The 22891-nt window shown below is 38.6% G+C and overlaps 2 protein-coding genes across 5 annotated transcripts in view; one reads left to right on the top strand and one right to left on the bottom strand.

Moving 5' to 3' along the window:
* The window catches only part of dpy19l3 (dpy-19 like C-mannosyltransferase 3), a 53071-nt gene extending 38181 nt beyond the window's left edge, over positions 1 to 14890 (top strand). For all 4 annotated transcript variants that reach the window (XM_067402041.1, XM_067402040.1, XM_067402039.1 and 1 more), the window contains 3 exons: positions 7392 to 7524; positions 11131 to 11289; positions 12521 to 14890. In XM_067402041.1, the coding sequence (XP_067258142.1) occupies positions 7392 to 7524; positions 11131 to 11289; positions 12521 to 12709 (481 nt within the window). In that variant the 3' untranslated portion in view covers positions 12710 to 14890. The remainder of the gene's footprint in view (positions 1 to 7391; positions 7525 to 11130; positions 11290 to 12520) is intronic.
* A 2312-nt stretch (positions 14891 to 17202) lies between these two features.
* si:ch211-186j3.6 (neural-cadherin) overlaps positions 17203 to 22891 on the bottom strand; it is a 330066-nt gene continuing 324377 nt past the window's right edge. Inside the window, exons 32-33 of the mRNA XM_067400604.1 lie at positions 18855 to 19009; positions 17203 to 17834 (exon numbers count right to left, since the gene is read on the bottom strand). Coding sequence (XP_067256705.1) covers positions 17295 to 17834; positions 18855 to 19009 — 695 coding nt within the window. The 3' untranslated portion in view covers positions 17203 to 17294. The remainder of the gene's footprint in view (positions 17835 to 18854; positions 19010 to 22891) is intronic.

Raw genomic sequence — 22891 nt, 5'->3', positions numbered from 1 at the left:
AGTGATAATTTAGACAATTATGTCTGGGTATATGAATGTGGCCCTGAGTGTTTGTGGTACTGGTACACAGTGGTTTAAGCTGATGACATCAAAATATCTCAAGGAACATGACTGACATGTTTAATCATACTATTAATATTAGCATTTGAAATTATTGACTGCTTAACAAACAACATCAGCCCAACATGGACTGATTTATCTGTATTTATAAACCTGGATCAACATCAATCTATTGGGATGTAATTCATTTTGCTGACTGAATTCAAAAAGCATTTCTGTCTAAGGAGATGTACTGCATGGGTAAACGTCTATGAAGATATGGCTGCACAGGCCACCCTCTATATCCCACTTGTTAGAATATTAATGACATTAATCAATTTTTATAATGTCAGCAGGGTGCAGCCTAACACAAGCTGACATTTACATAAGAGAGTATAAATCTGAAATTAAATGTAAATCTGCTATAGGCCAGTGCAGTCCCTTGTCAGTATGGAGTAATTACAGAAATACCCCCAAGAGCAGGAAATTATCCCCTGTGGGAGAGGTCAAAGGTCAGTCTATTCTGAAATTCCTTTGTTAATAGACATTATGCCAGTGTAGATTTAAGACCATGTGAACTGGAGGTAATTCTGGAAATCCCCTTTTATGTCATTGCAAAACGGAACAAAACATTTTCCCCACCAAACATGTAAACACAAATACAGATACTCACACTCTTAACACTAATCTAATGCTCATAGGTAAAATTATTAACACAGTCTCTGTGTTTGGGTGATTTTAATGTAGCCAAGTCACATACAAACAGACAATTTTTAGAGCTAGTTGTACTTTAAAGAGCAGCAGCATAGTCATCTTTTTATTATTATTATTATTATGTATTTATTTTTTACATATGCAAGTAATTGTTTGCAAATCATATGATCCAGTGTATCTTCCCCTACACATTAATCATATACTGTATACACTATATTGCCAGAAGTATTGGGACACTCTCCCTCCAAATCATTGAATCATGCTTCTCTGTCTGGCAATCCAATGGACGAGTCTGGGTTTGGTGGTTGCCAGGAGAACGGTACTTGCCTGCTGCATTGTGCCAAGTGTAAAGTTTGGTGGAGGGGGGATTAATTATGGTGTGGGGTTGTTTTTCGGGGGTTGGCCTTGGCCCCTTAATTCCAGTGAAAGGAACTCTTAATGCTTCAGCATACCAAGACATTTTGGACAATTTCATGCTCCCAACTTTGTGGGAACATTTTGGGGATGGCCCCTTCCTGTTCAAACATGACTGCGCACCAGTGCACAAAACAAGGTCCATAAAGACATGGATGAGTGAGTTTGGTGTGGAGGAACTTGACTGGCCTGCACAGAGTCCTGACCTCAACCCGATAGAACACCTTCGGGATGAATTAGAGTGGAGGCTGTGAGCCAGGCCTTCTTGTCCAACATCACTGCCTGACCTCACAAATGCGCTTCTAGAAGAATGGTCAAAAATTCCCATAAACACACTCCTAAACCTTGTGGAAAGCCTTCCCAGAAGAGTTGAGGCTGTTATAGCTGCAAAGGGTGGGCCAACTCCATATTAAACCCTACGGATTAAGAATGGGATGTCATTAAAGTTCATGTGCACATAAAGGCAGGCGTCCCAAAACTTTTGGCAGTACCTGATCTGTAAAACCTTTGCCAGTCAATCCATTGAAATTAAAATTTAACTCCCATTTAAACAATTTAATTTAAATAATTCAGAGGTTTAGGAGTGTAAACAGACTCTGGACTTTTAAGATTTTTTGTAAAACCATTCTGAAATCCTACATGGTTATTATATTCAATAGTAAGAAGAACATGAAAGCAATGCAAACTGTACTATTGTTCAATCTTTTTTTGCAGTGCTGCTTACACATGTATGTAGTCACCACTGATACCATAAAATGCATGCTGTTATGTGTGTCGAATAGCCAGAGACCATTTGTCTTTTGTGTTTTGTCATGCCTGTGAAATCATATGAAAGTGAGATAAGGCTGTTTAGATGTCTTACTGGTGATGAATATGCATTTGAAGTCCACAATAATTCTGCTCTATGGTCTCTGTTATTGATGAAGGATAAAACAGAAGTTTCTTTACTCTATTATTGAAATGTTTTGCTGTGTGAACACAGAAGTGTGAAAAAAAGTAAGGACAAGGAGATCATTTGTCTCTGATGACATCTGTGCAACTGTAGTTAATCAAGTGCTTCACTGTGGACGATATTTGATAGAACTGGAAAAATGGAAGCTGCTGTGAGAACATTACTTTGCAGTCTTGCCTGAAGTTTATTATGCCCATTCTTATAAACAGTTTTTCTCATGCAGTGTTTGATTGAATATTTTGTGAATATTTTTTACATTCCATGATTCTCAAAGTCAACATTGTCAAATGAGTATCTCAAAATGAGTACAATATTATACCATAACCCACTAAAAATAAAATCTTACATTATGCTCATAATAGACAGAGACCTTACATTTGAATGTTATTATCAAAACACATTTATGAGCGTAATGAAGGACCCAATACAAAAAAAAAAAAAAGTTCCAATTTTCCAGGGTTAGTTATGAATTAAAAAAAACAAAAAAAAAAAAAACAAGTGTACTTGAAGGGAACAAGTTTGTCTCTATATCTTCTTATGTGTCCAGCAATCATAATTAGACCTTAGTTATATGTCCCATGTAACACATGAACCATGTATACTATGTGAGTGGGTGCAGTAACCCACTTCTTTAATTCTGTCTGATTTTAAACAGACTGACCCTTAAGTGCTTTTTTTCTTAGCAGATTAGTTCACTTGTTTGAAGCAAAACCTCTCTAGGTTTAGACAAGACATCAATACACTGGAATGAGATAAGGTATCTGAAAATATCTCTATAGACTAGAATGTTTTCAGTGAATTCATTTTATTTTGGAATCGTGGGCGATACGTCCGTCCTGTGTGTAAACTACTCTAAAGGCTACCCTCTCTTTCCACAGAAGTCTGAGAATGTCTCATTTTCTCATCCACATTCCCTGCTAGCATCAGAATGTATCGTGTATGCTGTATTGGGCACGTTACTTTAAAAAAGTAATTAGTTATAGTTACTAGTTACTTCTCATAAATAGTAACTGAGTTACATCTTTATAAAAGTAACAAATTACCAGGGAAAGTAACTATTGTGTTACTTAAAAAAAAAAAAAATTCAAATATGTAAAATAACTTGGATGCCCCCAATATTAAAAATAAATCTAAAAATAAATTATGCTTGATCCGAGTCGTGACTCATGATCCGTTCTTGCTCACGACATGAAATTTCTCTGTACTGTACTATATGTGTTAGTATAAAGAAAACATAGTTTCATATTTATGTTTAAATAGGCCTATGTTACTTTTTAAAATTCATCTATTTGATTATGAAAAGTGAACAGCATGAGTAAGATAGGATGCATCATAAGATGTGCAATATATCATGGACATGGAGTGGGTCAGACATGATTTTGACCACTTCATTAAGTTTTGTTTCGTAGAAAGACTTTCTTTAAAGTGAATTTCGTTTTGTAAAAATTACATCTTAATTTTAATCAGTGTTTCATCAACCAATTGCCTGGATTAAATAAATAAATAAGACGCAAATATAGCAGACAATATCTTATAATCATGACATGGAGGTGCCGGCGCGATCACTTGGACATGAACTGGAGGCTAAATGAACCAAAACTCAGCATATAGGCTGCTTGCCTCACAGACATGAGAAATATATCTATAGAAAGCTTGAAATGTCTACTTTTAACTGAAATAATTCAAAACGAAAAGAAATAAGCTACTCTCTGATTATGTAATCCGAATAAGTGCAATCTCTCTCTAAGCGCATCCACTGGGAGTCAGCAATGTCAACTTCATTTTCACAGCTGAGACTGATTCAGAAAACATTAGTATATTAATAAACAATTAAAATGTCTCCTTGCTGTTTTTGTCACATTCATAATCATTACTTTTGCTGGTTCTTTATGACAAGCTTTATGCGTGCGCTTGAGTGCTATATAGCCTATATTACGTAAACGCTCATTATTATGGTTTATTCTCTCCAGTATTTAAGAAATTAAATTAATATAAATGTAATTGGTCAACTAATGGCTTAAATGAACAACTACTAGTCCATTAGAAAAAAATTATTTAACATATTTTCGATCCAGCTTGTCACAAAAGGTATTCTGGTTTGAGCTCGCACTCCACAAACACACACACACACACACACATGCAGAGCATTGTACATTATTATCAGTTTAAAATTATATTTTGTGTATGACCTGTACTATTTCTTTACAACAAAACTTTGCAGGTCTATTATCTCTAGTCACAACACCAATCATCATCAGTTAGCCTATGTGTCCCAGCCCAACACACACCCTAGAGAAAAAACTCTGCAGGTCCTATGGCTGAGAGAGAGCCTACTCGGATGAAAACCACTTCAGCGAGCTCAAGTATAGTAACGCCACATTTTATGGTCAGTAACGGTAATGGCGTTGTAACGGGGGAAAAGTAATTAATTCGATTACTCGTTACTGAAAAAAAGTAACGCCGTTAGTAACGCTGTTTATTTATTATGGTGTTATTCCCATCACTGTGTATTTGTGACCAGATGTTAAGTTTGTCTTAGAGGTCATGAAGGTCATGCTGAATTCTTTGAGCCCACTGTAATTGAAGCCATTTTCCTTTCTTTTCATTGCTGTCTTAGTAAGCATTAAGATTGAAAATAGCTGTTATTTACCCTATGTGAGTGTTTGTGAGTCTGTCTATGTTAACATCTTTTCGTGTGTGGTAGGAACAGACAGAGATGAAGCAGGGTGTGTTATTGTACCCCCTGCGGGGTGATAAGAAGTTAATTTTAATGTAGCACTTAGATTCTTGGTTATTGAACTCAGACCAATGTTGTCCTGTAAGGGTCCATGTTCATTGTTAACCTATAATGACCATACTTGCTCCAATGTAATGAAACACTTCTGCCATGCATCCAGAATCTAATCAAACTCATTCCAGACTGGACAGAGATGAAACCATCATATCCTCTGTAACCTTCACAGGCACAGACACTTTGTCTTTTTTTGGCTTGAGCTGCAGCCAACCTTGAAGCAAGATGTCTGTGACAATATTTCGTTTTATTGCCTAAACAAATTGAACAGACATGGGGTGGGACTTTTGAGTGCTTGAGGCTGCTTTTTTTTAATCAGTGGTTGTTTTGCTTCGGGACGTAGATTATATTGGGTCGGACATCAAGTGATGACCTAGCACAGTTCCAATTTTTGTGTGTGTGTGAGAAAAAACAAAAAAAACATTGAAATGTATTAATATTTAGCATGAACTAAATGTTTTATTTATAATTACATTTATTTATAATTATTATTTTATTTATATGTATAATACATTTATTTAATTAATTTATTATTATTAATTGATTTACTGTTTTTTTTATAGTATTTTTTTATAATTACAAGCAACTCTCTGAACTTTACCCTATAGTAAGTACATGATGTTAATTAATATTACTCTGTACTTATTTGTGTAATTACACTGTAACAAGAACACCTTAAAATACAGTGTAACCTTTTTTATGATGTTCAGATCCATTGATGTGAAGTATTTAAATATACCAGGCTTAATGTTTGATTGTTTTTAAATCAAAGACTATAGAATAACACAAGACGCATCACTCATATTGTTTTGAATGGGAGAAAGTGCAACGTGAAATATGGCGGATTAAGTCCCGCCTTCTAAATAAGAGCCAGTCGTGATTGGTAAAGTCATCACGTCACTGCAGCGGCCGTTAGAAGCTCCGGTTCCTATAGAAACAGTCAGACGACGCCTCCGAAATGAGACACAAGGGACGCGCATTTACGATTGCACATGCGCATTAGGTTGATCCATCCTGAAAAATACCTTTTTTTTTTTGTCATGATTTGAGCATTTAGAAACAAAATTTATGAGCTAGTTGTTGTCAGATTTCTTTGGTGATTTCAAATATGAAATTTAATTGAAAGCTTGGCAAACAGCTTTGGAGAATTTGATGTTTCCCCATTGAAAGTGAGAGGAGCTGAACCTGCATGCCAGAGAGGCGTTTCAAAGATGGACGCCGAGTGATATTACTTTTCTTAAAGGGACTTTGTTTCTAAATACTGCTGTAATAATACATGCCACACATGACATTGTGGGCAGCACAAATGTTTTTTTCTTGTTGCAGATCTATTTCAGTTTGGATCACGTTTTCTTGAAAGTGGATCGGACCGAGCACCACAACACACTTGTAGCCAATCATCAGTAGGGGGCGTATAGAGAGAGTGAGCATTTGAAGAAAGACTGTAGAATGAGAGATGGCTGAGAAACATTACAAAAGAGAAAAGGTCAGAGGAATATCACTGGAAAAAGAAGGGTTATGATCAGGCAAAAGACCCACATTAATATTAGAAAAGCTTTCCAGCGCTGGAGAGACCTAAGCAGAAAGGCCTGAAAACAGACTCCGAGGTTTCTATGTTTCACAGAACCAAGATAATGCTGTTATTTATATAATGTTAGCTATAGTAACACATTATATAACACATATAACACATTTGTCGCCGTTTGTCTGGAGCTGGTGTGCTGCTGGTGACTAACAACCAAGCATATACTTGCTTGTATATGCTCTTGTCTACTGTGTTAATTTTTGGTTCTTCTTTGTCATTCGTTTGTCATCTTAGCATTTTTTTTCTTTTCACAAAGCATTATTTTGTAATATCAAAAGTGTTTCTCAGAAATCGCTTACTGCACCTTTAACTTTGCAGTTTTATTGATTGTTTTTGAGGATGAGGGCATGTCACACAATTTGTTCATGCCAGAATCTGAAAAAATGGACTGCTTTTACCAGTACAAAATGATTTTTCAACAAAAGATATGGAACACATTTTCTTCCACTGGATGCTCCTGTCTAGTGTAGATGCTGATAGTCAGGAGTAGAACGTTGAAGCTGAATTGGAAAGGTTCTATTTTGATAAACAGATGGTTTCTGAAACATCTATCAGGCTATTCAAATAACATACAGCTTCAGCACTTCCCTTCATGCCATGCACATATATAAAATGACAGGAGAAAGATCACATTCAGACAGAGTGCCTTTTCAACCTGCAGTAGACTTTGCGTTTCAGACATCAGTGATGGGAGTGTACAAATGACTGCATCCCTCCTCAGTGAACCATTTCACATTTCCCCCTTCACCTGAAATAAATGTCTGCAGATTTACCTTTTCTCATAAATGCCACCACTACACATCCAGCCCCCTTGTGCAATCCCCTGTCCTGATATATTAGTGAAACCTGAGAAGTGTATGTTACAAAGCTCTCTCATGTTTATTTTTTCGTGACAGATTGAAGACGCCCAAACAGGCAGTGTTTGCAGGCAGCATGCAGCTGTTGGCTGGAATTAAGCTGTGTACGGGAAGAGTATTGACAAACCATCCACACTACGAGGACCAGGCGCTGAGGGAGAGGACCAGACAGGTAAGAGTCTCGGCATTGTTTTCACTCGTGGTAAGTTTGCTCGAATCACAAGTCAATCCAAGTTCTATGTCCGGGACCTCCAGGCCAAGTTTTTGTTTACATGATGTCAATACTAAAATGTTGCAACACTAGAGGTTTTTCTGGACACAAGCATTAATCGAGGGAGTATTGGTTTATGATTGTGCAACAGTCACAAAATATATATTTATTTTATTTAAAGCTGCAGTTCGCAACTTTTTTTGTGTTAAAAATTTACAAAAATGATATAATGAGAATATACAACATGAATCCATTTTCCAAACCGTGTTTTTGTCTTATCCTGAATAATTATGGTACACTTATAATAAGTGTTTATATTCGGACTATTTCAGACCGGACAGGTAGGACTCGCCGTAGAGTATCACAGTAACTGCATGACTCGCCATAGACATACACGGAGAAAAGTAGCTCCGGCTACAATGTTCTTCCGCAAGAGGCGTGCAGTTCTGTTTATTAACCGCTAGAGGGCCAAAAATCACGGACAGCAGCTTTAATGAATATTATTTACACAATAATGTTTTCGCTTCACAACTGAACATATGGTCAATCAGACCCAGGTCGGCATCAGAAAAAGACTTCACAGAACCATATGAGCAAAGAATCAAATCTTTTCTTTTGCGTTTATGCCTCATTATATAAATTGAAAGAAATGAAGCAGCAATAAATCAATGTGAAATAAACAAGATAGTAACACTAAAAACTCCTAAGATACTGTTAGAAAGAAATGAAAGCATTGGAGTATATAAGTGTGTACCTTAACAAATCAGTTGATAATCTTAATGATGAGATTACAAATGGACCGCATCAAGAAGATCATGAGCAAACGGTTCATAAATTCTCTTTAAAAGCTTTCTTAATGACATATGCACTGTTATATACTTGGCCTCATTAGCAGAAGTGTGGCTTTTGGCATAATTAGCTTAATTTAATTATGTTTCTCACAGGGGTGGTCGGAAGTTGACACATCAGTGGGCATCTTCATGAAGTGAAATAAACTCCACAGCACTGCTGTTATATGTGCCATGACTTTCATGTTATGGTGTATTAAAGAAACGGGGAGGGCATTTATAACATTCTAATTAAAAAGTATAATGTACACTGACTCAAATTCTCATGTTTTGAGCTGTATTTCTGTATCAGCTGTCTCTCTCTTCCATTTCTGTCTGAAAGAAAAAAAGTCGTGTTTGCTTTGGCTTAACTACTGGATATTTGTCTGTAGCAGAGGTTCATTGCTTGAGTTTGTGAGGCAGAATGTTGAGGTTAAATGATAAAAAAAAAAAAAAAAAAAAAACAGCTTCCAAAAGGTTCAAATGTATCATGATGACAGATCAAAACATACGCCTTTAAAAAAAAAAAAGCACAAATCAAATCTTTAAAGCTGCTGTCTGTAACTTTTTTGGATTAAAAATGATCCAAAATCATTTTTCGAGCAAGTACATATCCAGCCAGTGTTCAAAACTGTCTCCTTATCTTAGCTTGATTCGCAACGGTAAGCTTGTAATAATAGTATATAATAAGAGCGACCTGGTGGATTTCCGCGGGAAATTTGAGCATGCAGCAGTCTTTGCGTCATTACATCACGTCTGTAAACAGAAAGAAGAGGTCCAGGCTAGTCGGCTTTATCATGTGAGGATGCTGCTTGTAACAGATCATTTATAGCCTGTTCTCACAGCAGCTGAAATAATTAAACTTATCGTTTTGATGGTGGATTGTAATCCAGAAATATCCAAATATCCATCAGTGACAACTGGATAGTCAAAAGCAAAATACTTTGGACTGTGGAGTGGCTACAGAAATTGAAATCTACAGGTAAAACTAATACACACTAAATACACAGTCACACAATGCTAATGTTGTTAACAATAACAATTTGAGAACAAAGTATAACAGTAATAATAATTTACACGGTTTGGCGTGATCCGAGCTAAGCGATCGTTAGATTTAATCATCATTGGCAGCACGATTTATTGTAGGCCTAATGCTTTTTTCTTCATTGGTCGGAACAAAAATGGCAGAAATGTTATACTTTTTCAGATGACATTTTCCAGTGAAAATTCTTGTATTGGTCATACTTCCAAGACGTAGAATCTGTGATTCTGAAGTACAGTATCCACACCAGTGCGGTGACTGACAGCAAGCATTAGATTCATCCGCTGAGGTGTCGTACCGATGCACAACGCACGCAACGATAACAATTCCGTGTATGACTGCAGTTGCAGGTTTCAAACACAAATGGCGACAAAGAGGAAAAATGCTGACTGCAGCTTTAAACACATTTAAAATTAATTGGACAAAACTGAAACGTGAGTTCAAATGTTATCTGAATCCCATACATAATTTTGTTTTCTGCTCATATGTTCTGCGCTTTTCCAAATTTTGCAGTTCTAGTTTCATGTTCTGTGCCACAATCATTTCATGTTTCATTTCATTCTTGTGTGATGATAATCTGAGTCAGTGAGTTAACTTTGTAATTGGTCCATTCATTTCCACCAATTTGACCAATTCATGCCGATTTGCAGACCTGTTGCGAGCATGAGAGTCGGGCATTATCGCAATGACAGAAAATGACAGCATGATCAGCCAATCACAGCGTGATGAAAGCAGCTCTCCTGAAACTCAATGAGCTCAGTGTGGCCAAGCGCATACAGATTTGAACTTTATTGTATTTCATATTGTGCAATATTTGCATTATTCATGCAATGTTGATTATTTTTTCACCCGACCTTGTTGATGAGGCACCCCCTCCCTTGTCTCCTTTGAGAAAATGCTATAAAAATGCAACATATTTTTACATCCTAAAAAATAATGTTTATGAAAGTATATGAAAGGAAAATTGTCCATAAATACCTATACATCATATCAACAAATATGTTATGAATCCATAATTCATTTTGTCAAAGGCTTATTAGGTTGGCATTTCTTGTAACAGTAATTTTGTTGGTTGCCATGGATTTCATCAGAGCGTTCCTTTCGCTGTACGGTATTTATCTATGTTTAATGAGAAAATGAGTTTTAGTTGTGATAGTCTGTCAACATCAGCGATTCAGCTTATAAAATGGGCACGGAAACCCTACAACTGGGCTAATAGCAGCCTTTCTGGCACGTTGAATTGCTGTCTACGTGATATATGGAGATGTCAAACCTAATTATTGCATCTTCAGTTATGCTGCCTTTTGCTCCATTAATTGAAATAATGCAAATATGTTGTTGTGGTTTGTGAAACTGTGTATGCACTACTGTGACATTTTTTTTTTTCTGCTTGCTTGGCAGATCTGTTTTTTCTGCTTGGTCTATCACAACAACGGAATGAAATTTCAATGTTTAAATTCCTTCTTTATATGCACAAACATTTAATAACATATTTGTATAACAGTTAACTGTAAGTTTGAGAACCACTCAATGACGGAATTAGCATGTGCCAAACCACTTGTCCAATATCCTGTTATTCTTCATTTAGAGACCTTTTTTTTTTGAATCCACATCACCTTAGAGTACATTTTCAGTGAATTGCAGTGAATCTTTAACCTCTAAGATTTTTCCCGTCTTTGTCGGTTTCCTTGCCTGCAGGTATATCAGATCTATGCGCGTCAGTCTGCTGAGGAGGTTCATAAAGTGCTCGGTTCGGTTGGAGCGGACTACATCGTGCTGGAGGACAGCATCTGCTACGAGCGCAGGCACAGCCGTGGCTGTAGGCTGAGGGACCTGCTCGACCTGGCAAACGGACATGTAGGTCACACACAGCATCTCCAGTTCATGCCCACACATACAATGCTTGTTCCATCTCAGTGAAAGTATATCTGCAAGAACCAGATTTTTTTTTTTTCAGAGCAGCTAAAACTAACAACTTTGCCCTTTGCCGGATTCGTCACATGGCTATAAACAAATATCATTTGGTTTAGACACTAAGCTCACTGCTTTGATTATTTTTGTCTTGGCAATCTCTTCAACTCTCCGAGGTGTTTTTATTTCTTACATAAAATGTCTATAACCGTTTTGTGTAAAGTTGATGCTTGCATTTTTCATTTTGTCACACAATCTTGTTCTCACTCACCCACAGCTCATAGTTATTAAATACCGCTTCACCCTGTGTGCAATCTACCTTAAGTGACTTTTTTTTTTTTCACTTGGGTAGCTTGATTGTTCTTATATAGTTGATTATAGTTGTGCGTAATATCTGACAGAAGCAAAATGTCCAACTTCTTAGCTGCGGCACTTTATATTTGTGTCTGCGCGCACGTCGGCTTAAAGAAAAATCATCTCTTCCACATCCCAGCAAAGAGCTCTGGCTGAAAATAGCTTGTCAGCAGTTGTCATTCATGGATCTGAGGTGAATGCCATGCCTTTGAAAGATCTCACAGAAGTTTGCCTCGTTTGCTCCTCTGATCCGACTTCGAGAAGTCACTGAAAGAGCCTCGCTCGCTTACTCGTCTGATGCAGCCCGATTCCTTCCTTCAGGCTACCTCCAGCAGTTTGAATAAGATTTACTCTTGTACTATGGTCTGTGTGCATATGTTATTTTAACCTTGATTCAATCTGTCTGGTTTAATTAAACCTTGCTAATTGCAGGCAGAATTACCAAGGAAGCTATGTATATGCAATGCCGATGGCCCAGAAACAGCCATGTGTTGTGTGGGATATTCTCTTTTTCGATTCTGCTCTGATCTCTCCCATGGGTGGCAGTTCTTTCTATCCCTGGGTGCTTAAATGATTTCACAGAAGTATTTCAAGGGCTTTCTGTTAATTTGGGAATATATCTCAAAGTAAATGTTTAAAAAACCTCAGGGCACAATTTCTCTAAGATTTCAAAGATAAAGAAGTGGAATGCTCTTTAAAAGAAGACTTCTGAGACTCTTCTTCATCTGAGAATTTGATCCACATTTTTCACTGTAAAAAAATAGCATCTTATGGAAAAGAAGCACCATTTCAAGACCAATTTGTGCATGTGTGTTTGTTACAGATCATGGACGGCCCAGGTGAAAACGAGCGGGACCTCATCCCGGCGTCTCATCCACGGTTTTGCGAGGCCATTAAGACTGACGCCCCTCCATATTCAACCCTCTTCTCACGAGTGTTCAAAAACAAGACCTTTCACGTGTACAAACTCAAGAAACTCAAGAAGAAAAACAAAGCTGAGAGCGGTCCGTAGCGCTGGTTCCTCAACAGCAGTTGCACATCTTCACCGGATGGCTGAACGCCCCATCTGGAATGTGCAATGAGTGTGTGATAGTAGCAGGTGTGTGCGCGACTGTGTGCTTGAGAGAAATGGGAGATATGCCTGATTGAGCCAGCGCACGTTAGATTCGATGCGTATTTGTGTGTGTAAATCTTCTGTGAGCCGCTCTGCCGCAACAGGAGCTTAAGTTTAACGCGGAGAGAAGAGAGGAAAATCTTTTTCTCAAACTGTCGCACTCCCTCGCACTCTCTTTGATCATGGCTTCTCTTTTGACACATGTCCTTTCACCAAGCATATATTTATGTTTGTTGCAGAGTGTCTACATCCTGCTGTCTGGCTGCTTTTAATGTATACAGTTGTATATACTGTCATACGCAAAAAACACAATAACAACAAAATGCTTACATCAACAAATCTGAAGAAGCAGCCTTACTCAAGGGTGTAGAGGAAGTGCCATGAATTCTCATCATGAAAATAAATTGTAATAAATCAGTGTCACAAATTTACTTTGATTAGGGACCTAGAAATAGTTAAAGGATTAGTTCATTTTAAAATGAAAATTAGCCCAAGCTTTTCTCACCCTCAAGCCATCCTAGGTGTATGTGACTTTCTTCCTTCTGATGAACACAATCTAAGTTAAATTAATAAATATCCTGACACATCCAAGCTTTATAATGGCAGTGAACGGGACTAATGAGTTTGAAGCTCAAGAAATGCTTCTGCATTCAACTTGTGAAAAAAAAAAAAGAAAAAAGAAAAAAAAACTTTGGAAGGTGTAGGACGTAGTGTAAGCGTTTTGAACTGCAAGTTTTACACTTTCTTTGTAAGTTGAATACGGACTAGTGAAAGCTAGATATTTTACTTTATAACATGTTAAATATGGATATTTTTCTTACGCAAATGCATCACTTTGCTTTAGAGGGCCTTTATTAACCCCCTGGAGCCATGTGGAGTACGTTTATAATGGATGGATGCACTTTCTTGAGCTTCAAACTCATTGGTCCCTTTCAATGCCATTATAAACCTCGGATGCTTCAGGATATTTATTAATATAACAATTGTGTTTATCAGAAAGAAGAAAGTCATTTACACCTAGGATGGCTTGAGGGCGAGTAAAGCTTGGGGTAATTTTCATTTGAAATTGAACTAATCCTTTAAGCATTTTTTTTAATTGTAAAACTTTTTTAAGGTTTAAATTAAATGATTCTTATTTTCAATGTGATCTCAGACTTTGGACTGAATACGTTTCATGCTTTAATTGTGGAAGTAGGTGGTGAACACTTTGGCGCTATAGATGGTAAAAAGGGTTTAGAGATTTCACATTGTAAAAAAAAAAATGTACAGGGACATTAAATGTAGTGTGTTTTAGGATGAATAACAGAGCTTAAGTATTCATAAAAGTTAGAAATGTCTCATGTAGTTTCCTTAATCCTCCATTGTTGTTTTTAATGTAGTTCGGTGGATATATTCACAGTTTGAGTAGTCCTTTTAAAACTGAGTTAAATATATTGATTGGTCAACAATGTTATGATGCTCATTTTTTCATCTCAAGTTGTACATGAAGCCTTTAGTGTATGAAAGTGCCTTTCCATTTTTTGGATAAGCTCTGCTGCACTAACAAGTCATGCATTCAAAAAGACCTTCAAATGAGTGGTCTCAAGTGCTACAAAAATGTACCCACCTTCAATCTTTGCTGCTGTTTTTTTGTTTTTTGTTAGCTGAATATCTTTGTACAGAGGTGCACTGGGTGGTGCAAAACAGTTTTGAATCTCTTTAGTGTTTAAAGATAAACATGATATTTGTTTTTCTGAAAATTCAGTTTATAATATGAGGGCTCCTCTGTGATAATCTGTTATTGTATGTGTTGAAACCGCTATTGTTACCTTACCTGTCAGACAGTTAACGCATAAATCTTTGCATCACACGTTCTGTCACAATACTGTCCCTCAGGAGATGATCTTTACGCGGCTGTGTGCTTTGATTTCATACGCTGACATTGTTTAACTGTAAGAGTTCTTTGGTACGGTTTATTGCACTAATTTGTTACTGTGGTATTTCATGCAGATGGATTGTTTTCATTTGTGTCAAAAGTGTTGATTTGTCTTTGGATGTTCAGTGTACATTTCCATTTTTGTATTAAAGCAAATTTGTATGTTGATGCAAAAGGATTTGGAAGTCAAATCTCAAAGGCATTTTGATAAATGCAGGTCAGGGATTTTAGGCCACTCTCATTTCATGTTCTGCATTATCCCCAACTAATTACAGCTGTTTCCATATAAAAATAGGCCACTTATTCAACAAGAGACTTGCAGCAGATGAAATTAAAACCCTGCTGTTTCATTTGAATATCGCAGTATTTTAACAGTAATGTTCAAGTATTATTGAACAGAAGAACTCCATTTATTAAGGAAAAAAGAAAAGCAATTTAAAGGATGCAAATACAAAACGGCAAGATACTTTGACCAACTCAAAGAAAGATTAAATACATGAAAAAAACAAAAACAAAAACAAGCTTTAAACAGAATTAGATTTCTTTTATATATTTTTTAAAAAGCAATTCTCTTTTGATATGCACAAATGAAGTAAAAACATTTTCACAAAATAGAGTACTGTATATATTCACCACACAAATAAACAGGTGGCCTTGGTTCAAAATCGGAACAGGTTTTGTAAGATAAGGAATTCTGTGATTCAAAGACAGAGTGCTTCATTCATGAAGGCTCTCGCCTCACACTGGATCCTCCCCAATCCCCTTACCAGGATGACTTCAAGTGCCAATCCCGTTGGCCTCTTTCTAACTCTATGAAATAGCAAGCATTGCACTTCCAGCGATATTTCTTAGCTTTAACCTTTTTTATACTCTTGTTGCTGCCTTTGGAAATATTGGCACTTTTTGAGATCTGTAATAAGAGTGACGACTTCTCCATCGAGTTTTCCAACTCCCATGATCCTTTGGTTCACAGCATGACAGTGAGCGATCAGTTCACATTAGGATTAGCACTCTGATGTCTTTTAACACACTCCTACTCGCTCCACTCTCTTCAGCCAACCTGTCATGCTCCACATACGGCATTCTCAGAAAAAAATAAATAAATAAATAACTCAAATGATAAAAGGAGGGCAAAAAACATTGCCTTAAAATGCATAAAATACAAGGTTGGCATCTGAGGCCTCACAGGGGGAGACTTTTAGTTATTCCATTTGCACACACAAGCTTGCCTTGCCTTTTCTTCACCCCATGTAGCCTCACCACATGCGTTCACAAGCCCATTAAACGTTACATGAGAGGCACTCAGGGTCTGAAATTGCTGGCCCACCACCCCCTGAACGCACCTGGTGCCGAGGCTCATTTCTTCACTGCAGTGCCGAATAATGTGATGGGATACAAGTATTTATTTATAGTAGAACGGGAAATGACGATAAGGACGGGCAAGCTGGTTTGATTAATAATAAGATACTTTTGAAAGGAAGGAAACTGGAATGTAAGCTCATTCTGGAGCTGTAAGTTCCTCTAGCGGAGCTTGATATCATGTCTGAGTCGATCACATGGAACAACACACACATTCGTTTGTCTTAATGGCTATCCTTTAGTTTGGCAGACTCTGATTGCTACCACTCAATAAAGCGCGAGAGCCAAGAGAGTTTCTGATAGTTTTCAGCTACAGAAAAGTTCCATCTCATGCCAGCCACTCAGCCTTGTCCCTCAGACACATTTGTATTCCTTCCGTTCCTTAGCTTCTTTTTGGCTTGAAGAGAGGACACGATTTGTATTCCCAAGGAATGTCTCCTAAAATGCCAAACAATAAGGCTGCTTTCTGTTTCATTTTCCTCAGTGTTTTTCACACATCTTCAGTTTTTATTGGTCTTTTTTTCCCGCAGACTGCTTCTTTCATCCTCGCATCCGAGTGAATAGAATCTAAGCGGAGGGCTGAGCAAATAGAGAGAGAAAAAAAAAAAATCAACTCTATCTGAGTTATGATTGATGAACACAAGTGGCCACCCTGACAGAACAAGTGGTGAACTGATTTCAGAAAGCGGCTGATGAAGGAGGAAGACGACCTCCCTTCTTGTCACATCCGAGCATGGCAGTTTATTTTTCTTGCCGTCTTTCTTTTTTTAAAAAACACATAGACCACAAAGACATATAGAATGGAATATCAGGAAAGATCTGAGTGAAGCACGTTTGAGGTGTTCAGCCAGTGTCGCGCACAAAGACAACGAATGGTTCCACTAAAGTCATTGTCATTCGCAAGTCACTTTAATAAAGATGGGCTTAAAAAATTGCCACGACCACAATTTGCTGTGTCCTGGATTAGCATTTCCTGTTTGCTGCTCATTGAGAGTCCCAAATGCCACCCATCTCTGTACGCAGAGGGAGTGTCTCGCACGAAGTAATACATCCAGAGAAAGCCGAAGCGTAGGAATTTTTGGCATAAGAAAAATCCCTCTGGTTTTTAGACAAGTTTTAGTCTAAAACTCCTCCTCTCCTCGCGCTGCAGGAACTCGCTCCTCTCCTCCCTCCTCTCCTCACGCTGCAGGAACTCTTCCCGGCAGTTCCTTAGAGGTCGCTGCCCTCTGCCCGCTCATAGAGGGCTTTCAGCTTCTCGAAGCGCGGCCCCCACTCTTTCAAACACTCGTGACCGGCCGCAGTTCCCTCTTCCAGCCCAGCGGAGCTGAAGGAACTCAGTGACCCGGCCAGCGAGCCGCCCCCCTCCGTGGAGAAGACCTGCAGGGAGTCGAAAGGTGCCGTTTCCGGGTGCTGGTCGGCATCACGGATAATTTCACACAGGTAGCGGGCCAGGTCCTGGCTGGAGAACGACAGGCTCTTACGGGCCAGCTGGGCTGCTCGGCTGGGATTTGCGGTCTGGCCTTGAGCCGGTGAGCGGCAGGGGGGCACGTCCCTGCGGATGGTGGTGGCTCCTGAGGATATGGAGGAGGTGGTGGTGGCAGTACCCGCTCTGGAGGGGGGGTCAGGCTGGCAAAAGTGTTGCTGTTGGGAGGGAGGATGGTGGTGGATGGCTCGCGATCGGCTGTACTGCACTGACTGGGCCGGGCTGGGCTGCAGGGACTTCTGGAGCTCTGCCATGTCATAGGCGTTCTGAAGGAGAGCGGGAGAGAGGAAATTAAATGCATAAAGTGCTGACAAATAACAAGATCATTAGCGTTACATAACGTGCCATTACACTACGTTCAGGAACTGGTGTAATAACAAAAGTGTCAGTCACAAAAACTAATAAGACAGAGCTCACTGACAAAATAAGCCGCTTGTCTGTACTTCCTCATCACGTAATTTATTATCCCCCCATAGTGTTAATGGCATTAATCCAGATTCAAGCTGCTAACACTGCCTTCTGATTAACACCTTTGTGCACGTCTTCCTGCACCTGAGAGGAAGAATCCTGACAGACGCAGTGAAGAGCACAGCCCAGCATTACACACTCAGTCAACACAACAAAACGTGACACTGGTCCCCTCTTCCCATTGAACATCCACATTAATCCCATTCCACGGAGGATGATTCCCCTCGTTATTTAGCGTCGCAGCTCTCGGGGGAGGAAGAAAAACATATAATGCTCCTTGAGGAAAAAATAGACGAAGAGAGGAGGAGGAAGAGAGACAGAGAGGGAGGTGTGGGTGACATGGGTGTGGGTGTAATTGATTACATGATGAGGGAGATGTGTGAAGCTTCATCAGATGGAGAGGATCAGAGCACCACTATGCATCTGATAATCATGTAACAGGATTTTACACATGCAGATATGAGAACGAAAGATCCTGCGACACATCTACACCCACATACTTCAGAGAGACCAGAGGAGCAGGCAGTTACCTCTTGTTCGATGTGTTTCTCATAATGCAAAGCCACATTTCGAACAAAATAAGTTGTCACACTTTCCCTCGGCACTCAGCGAAGCCACTTGTCATCAGCATCAGAGTGCATGTTTTAAATGTTAGAGGTTGTCATAGAGACAAACTGACATGGCGCCTGGCTGCAACAGGGCGTCATGACAACCTGTGCATGTTGTCATAGTAACTTTGAGCACTCAGTTGTCCCTCTGCGCTGGATTCTCTGACCTGTGATCTGAAATCAATTTTGAAACAGAAGTCACGCTCTCACCTGATCCTCCTCCCCGCCGCCCTCCTCGTCGTAGTTGAGCACGTTCTCTCGGATGTCCTCCCAGCCGTCGTGGTGCGCAGACACGTGGTATACTCCCTCCTTCAGCCCCTTATAGCTCCGCCAGCGCGTGTACAGGAAAATCCCCAACAGCAGCACTGCGGAGGCACAGGAAGTGGTTGAAAATTACCTCGAGTGCTGATCAAGGATCACTTTAACCTATTACAATTTACAGGAACACTGGCCCTGTTCTCAGATCAGTGTGAATTACTTTTAAGTGAGCCGGGCTGTGAAAGCACATCGCCCGGAGCATCCCTCAGGCCGTGCTTCCCTGGCACTAAAGGTGGCTTGATGTCAATGTTACGACTTGGTAGAGATGGCCTAGATTTGCCACAGATACATTATTTCAGTAAGCGCTGTGGCTCGTGTCAAGTATAGCTCGCTGAATCAATCCTGTTTGGCACCACTCTGACCTTTAGAGTATATTATCTTGCCATCGAATTCCCAGTACACTTCAATCTGCCAACACTCCATTCTCTCTCTCTCTTTTCGATTCAGATATCTTCTCCATTTACCTTCTTTTGTGTGCTCGCCTTTTGTGCGTTTCATGTCTCTCGCTCTCTCAATTTTCAGACCTTTTGAGGGTTTCTCGTTCCCTTCCTTCTATTGCTTCCACTTCATTACCTCAGCAGGGATAATATGCATCTTTTGCAATGTGTTTTAAGGTTGACCCCGTAAATAATTCCAGGTTTAGACGTGAGAACCTGACAAGTGGTGAAGGAACCATAAAGAGGCAGAGAAAAGCACCGTGTCTGCTAAAAGGTCTCGTAATGGCCGTGTTCGGGCTTGATGACTGCTTTTGGATTAATCTAAATGGTTTGTGCGCTTAAATGAAAGCCTCACAGCACAGTTCCACGTGATACCTCTTGACAGACTGAAATGGCACTCAGGCACCCCGCAATCTCAATCCTCGCTGATAACCTCGCTACACACAACTGCACATAAAATATCTGCTCTTTTTAAATATTCGTCATGCCTTGTTACCACCAAAGAAAGGCAGATGTTTGGAGCGAAAATACATTTTTAGTTTAGTTTTGTCTTTGATTAGGTGCAATGAGCTGAGTTCAAGGTTTTAAAGTGAGGGTGGAGAGTCTTTGTAATCGAATGCACCCTTTCTCAAAGCAGTAACTATTAAGTGAAATGTCTCATTTACAAACAGAAAAGAAGCCTTGGTGAAGGAAGACCATTTCTGTTCTGACACATGGCATGTGTTGCAGCTTAGTTCTGGTGTGTTTTGTCAAGCTTTGTAGAAGATGATGACAAGATGTGCAGAAAGACATACGGTGTGTGTGTCTATCCAACTGAGATCATTTGTGAAAAAGAAATGTCTTCAGACAACTGTGACATACAGGTATGTGTGATATACAGAGCGTGTAAAAACATGGGAAATAAGAGACAAAAAATGCTACACTGAAAGATTTTTAAGATTCTTGCAAGACCATTATTTAACTGTCAGTATGCCCAGGAATGTTCACTGTATGAAAAAAAATGCAGAAAATTATATAATTGCATCCCTTATTCACTGCCAAATGTGACTCATTTCATTGACATTTCAGTCTAAAATGGTTGTCTTCATTCATTTGTTTTAAAAAATGGCCTAAAAGTCACTGTGCTGCCACTCAGTCTATTTCAGCCTCCAACAGCGTAACTTTTCGCACTGATTTTTAAATGCATCTTGTGTGGTTGATATTGAGTGAAAAGCTTCTTCATCTGATTCCAGACAAGCCTTCTGTCTCCTCGCTGCCTGCTTCATCGATCACATGACCCTCCAATCTGACCCCTCAGACCCCTCTCAGGACACCCAAGACCAGCCCGGCATCCTAATCTCCACAGCGAAGACGATAAACACTGCACTTCTGTTTCTGCTTTGGAAATACAACAAAACTCGAATTCTGAAGATTACAGATTGCCTTTAAACCAGTGGAGATTTTTTCCATTCTTCAATCACTTCACAGATAGCAAAGAGTGAATAGAGGTTTTTAAACATCTAGGTTTCTGGTAAACACAGAAACAAAACATGTTAATGATGATTTCTCATGGTCATTAAATGTATTGTGTTTCTCAAGGAAAACATACTAAATCAATGCCTGGGCAAAGCATTTAGACATATTAAATGAAACGCATTGATCATCCATTTAATGTATGTGATTATTAATTTAATAGCATTGACGCTCTCTGAAAAAAGCCCTGGATTTCTTTCACAAAACAGGAACGCACAGAATGAGAAAGCAGGGAAAGCGAGAGGTAGAGAACAAAAGAAATCAGTGGGTACTAAAAATTAGTTAAAGTAACTTACAGTTAGTAACTCTGATTGGAGTATTAGTAAACTGTCTGCTTCATTTCTGCCTACACTTTATTTTGATGTTCCCCCAACAGACATTTGCAAGTACATGTCAACTTATTCTACTATCCCAATACAACACCTAACCCTAACCTAACAGTCGACAAATACTCTAATGAGAGTTAGTTGGCATTTAGTTGCAAAATTACTTATAATTAGTAGTGTCTAAAGTGGATCATCAGACAAAAAGTGTAACCGTAATTTGTAATAATGATTGTGCTACATATCATAATTATGTGTCATTTTGACAAAGTGGGTTGTAAATGTTCTGTCATGTTCTATTTTTATATGTCAGCAAAAACAGTGCGTGCTAAGAGTGACAGGTGTGACAGTCTTTCTTATCACACCTGAGACAAATTAGTAAAGGGTGAAAATGCAATCCAACTAAAGAACATCCAGACCCGGATCCGAAAACAAAACACCTTATACATAACCTTACTTCACACTCACAATTCAGGTCCATATGTCAGTAACCCATCTCTGGAAAGAAGCAGACACTCTTCACCTCCACATGCTTCAGATCAGTATGAGCATATGACAATGACTGCTATCCTCACAAGGAATAATCTACACATACCAGATAAAGATAATAAAGGTTTCATATTATCGCATTCCGTTTCATTTTATTTCCCTCTCCCATCCACACACACACACACGCAGCACTCAGTTTTGCAGCTCACGACTGCTTGGCCCCAAATGCCCTGGAGCCTTAACAGAAGATCAAAAAAAAAAAAAAAAAAAAAAAATCCAGCATGTTTGCACTGACATGACTGCATGTGTAAGTGGGTCTAGGTTTGCCTACATTATGGACCAACTGTACCCACAATGGTGGCAAAACCTGAACTCATCTGTCTGTCCCCAAGAAAACAACTAATAAAGATGATATCTTAATGAACATATAAAATATGTAAAAAGCTTTGTGTGACCATTAGTTTTAGAAGAAGAGACAAAAATTAATATATAATCAACATAAAAACCATAGAAGCTAATGAAAGGTTTTGATGTATGCGTGTTTTTCTGCATTCTCTCTTGGGGGAAAAGAAAACAAAAAACAAAAACAGATATTGCTCTTCTGCATCTTAAACTGTTCATCTTCAAACTTTATCTTCAAATTATCCTCATAAATCTCTGCACAACACATCAACACAAAAGGGAAATTAGTTAGTTTATGTTTTTAGTTAGATTTGAATACTGGACTGTAATTTCAAATATAAAATGTAAAACACACAACGCAAGGTCACAGCAATCAATTTGCTGTGAGTAATTTGATGGTACCGAGGTAATTTGGGTTAACAAATTGCACTCAGTATTTAAGACATAACACTTTCTTACATTAAAAAACGGTAGTTGGATTCATTAAGTGGCTAATTAAACAAATTGCTTGCATTATGACTTTTCTTCAAACTGTGGTTAAAATACTAATGAGAGATCATTCTCCTTTACTGTGAAAAAAATTAAATAAAAAATACTGTAATTATCCCTTTATGATTTGATAGTATATCTGTATGGATTTCAGATGCTTTACTAGTCTCACAAAAAGTCCATGCTCTATCATGTCAGATCTGTGCTTTTAAACACCCAAAATGACAACTTTATGGCAGACAATGCTGTATCATTAAATGGTTGATGATGAATTGAA

This window comes from Chanodichthys erythropterus, chromosome 11 (genome assembly GCF_024489055.1).
Source record: "Chanodichthys erythropterus isolate Z2021 chromosome 11, ASM2448905v1, whole genome shotgun sequence".
In the NCBI taxonomy this organism is placed as follows: domain Eukaryota; kingdom Metazoa; phylum Chordata; class Actinopteri; order Cypriniformes; family Xenocyprididae; genus Chanodichthys; species Chanodichthys erythropterus.
The sequence above is the reverse complement of the archived record's forward strand: the minus strand, read 5'-3'. Positions and strand labels throughout refer to the sequence as shown.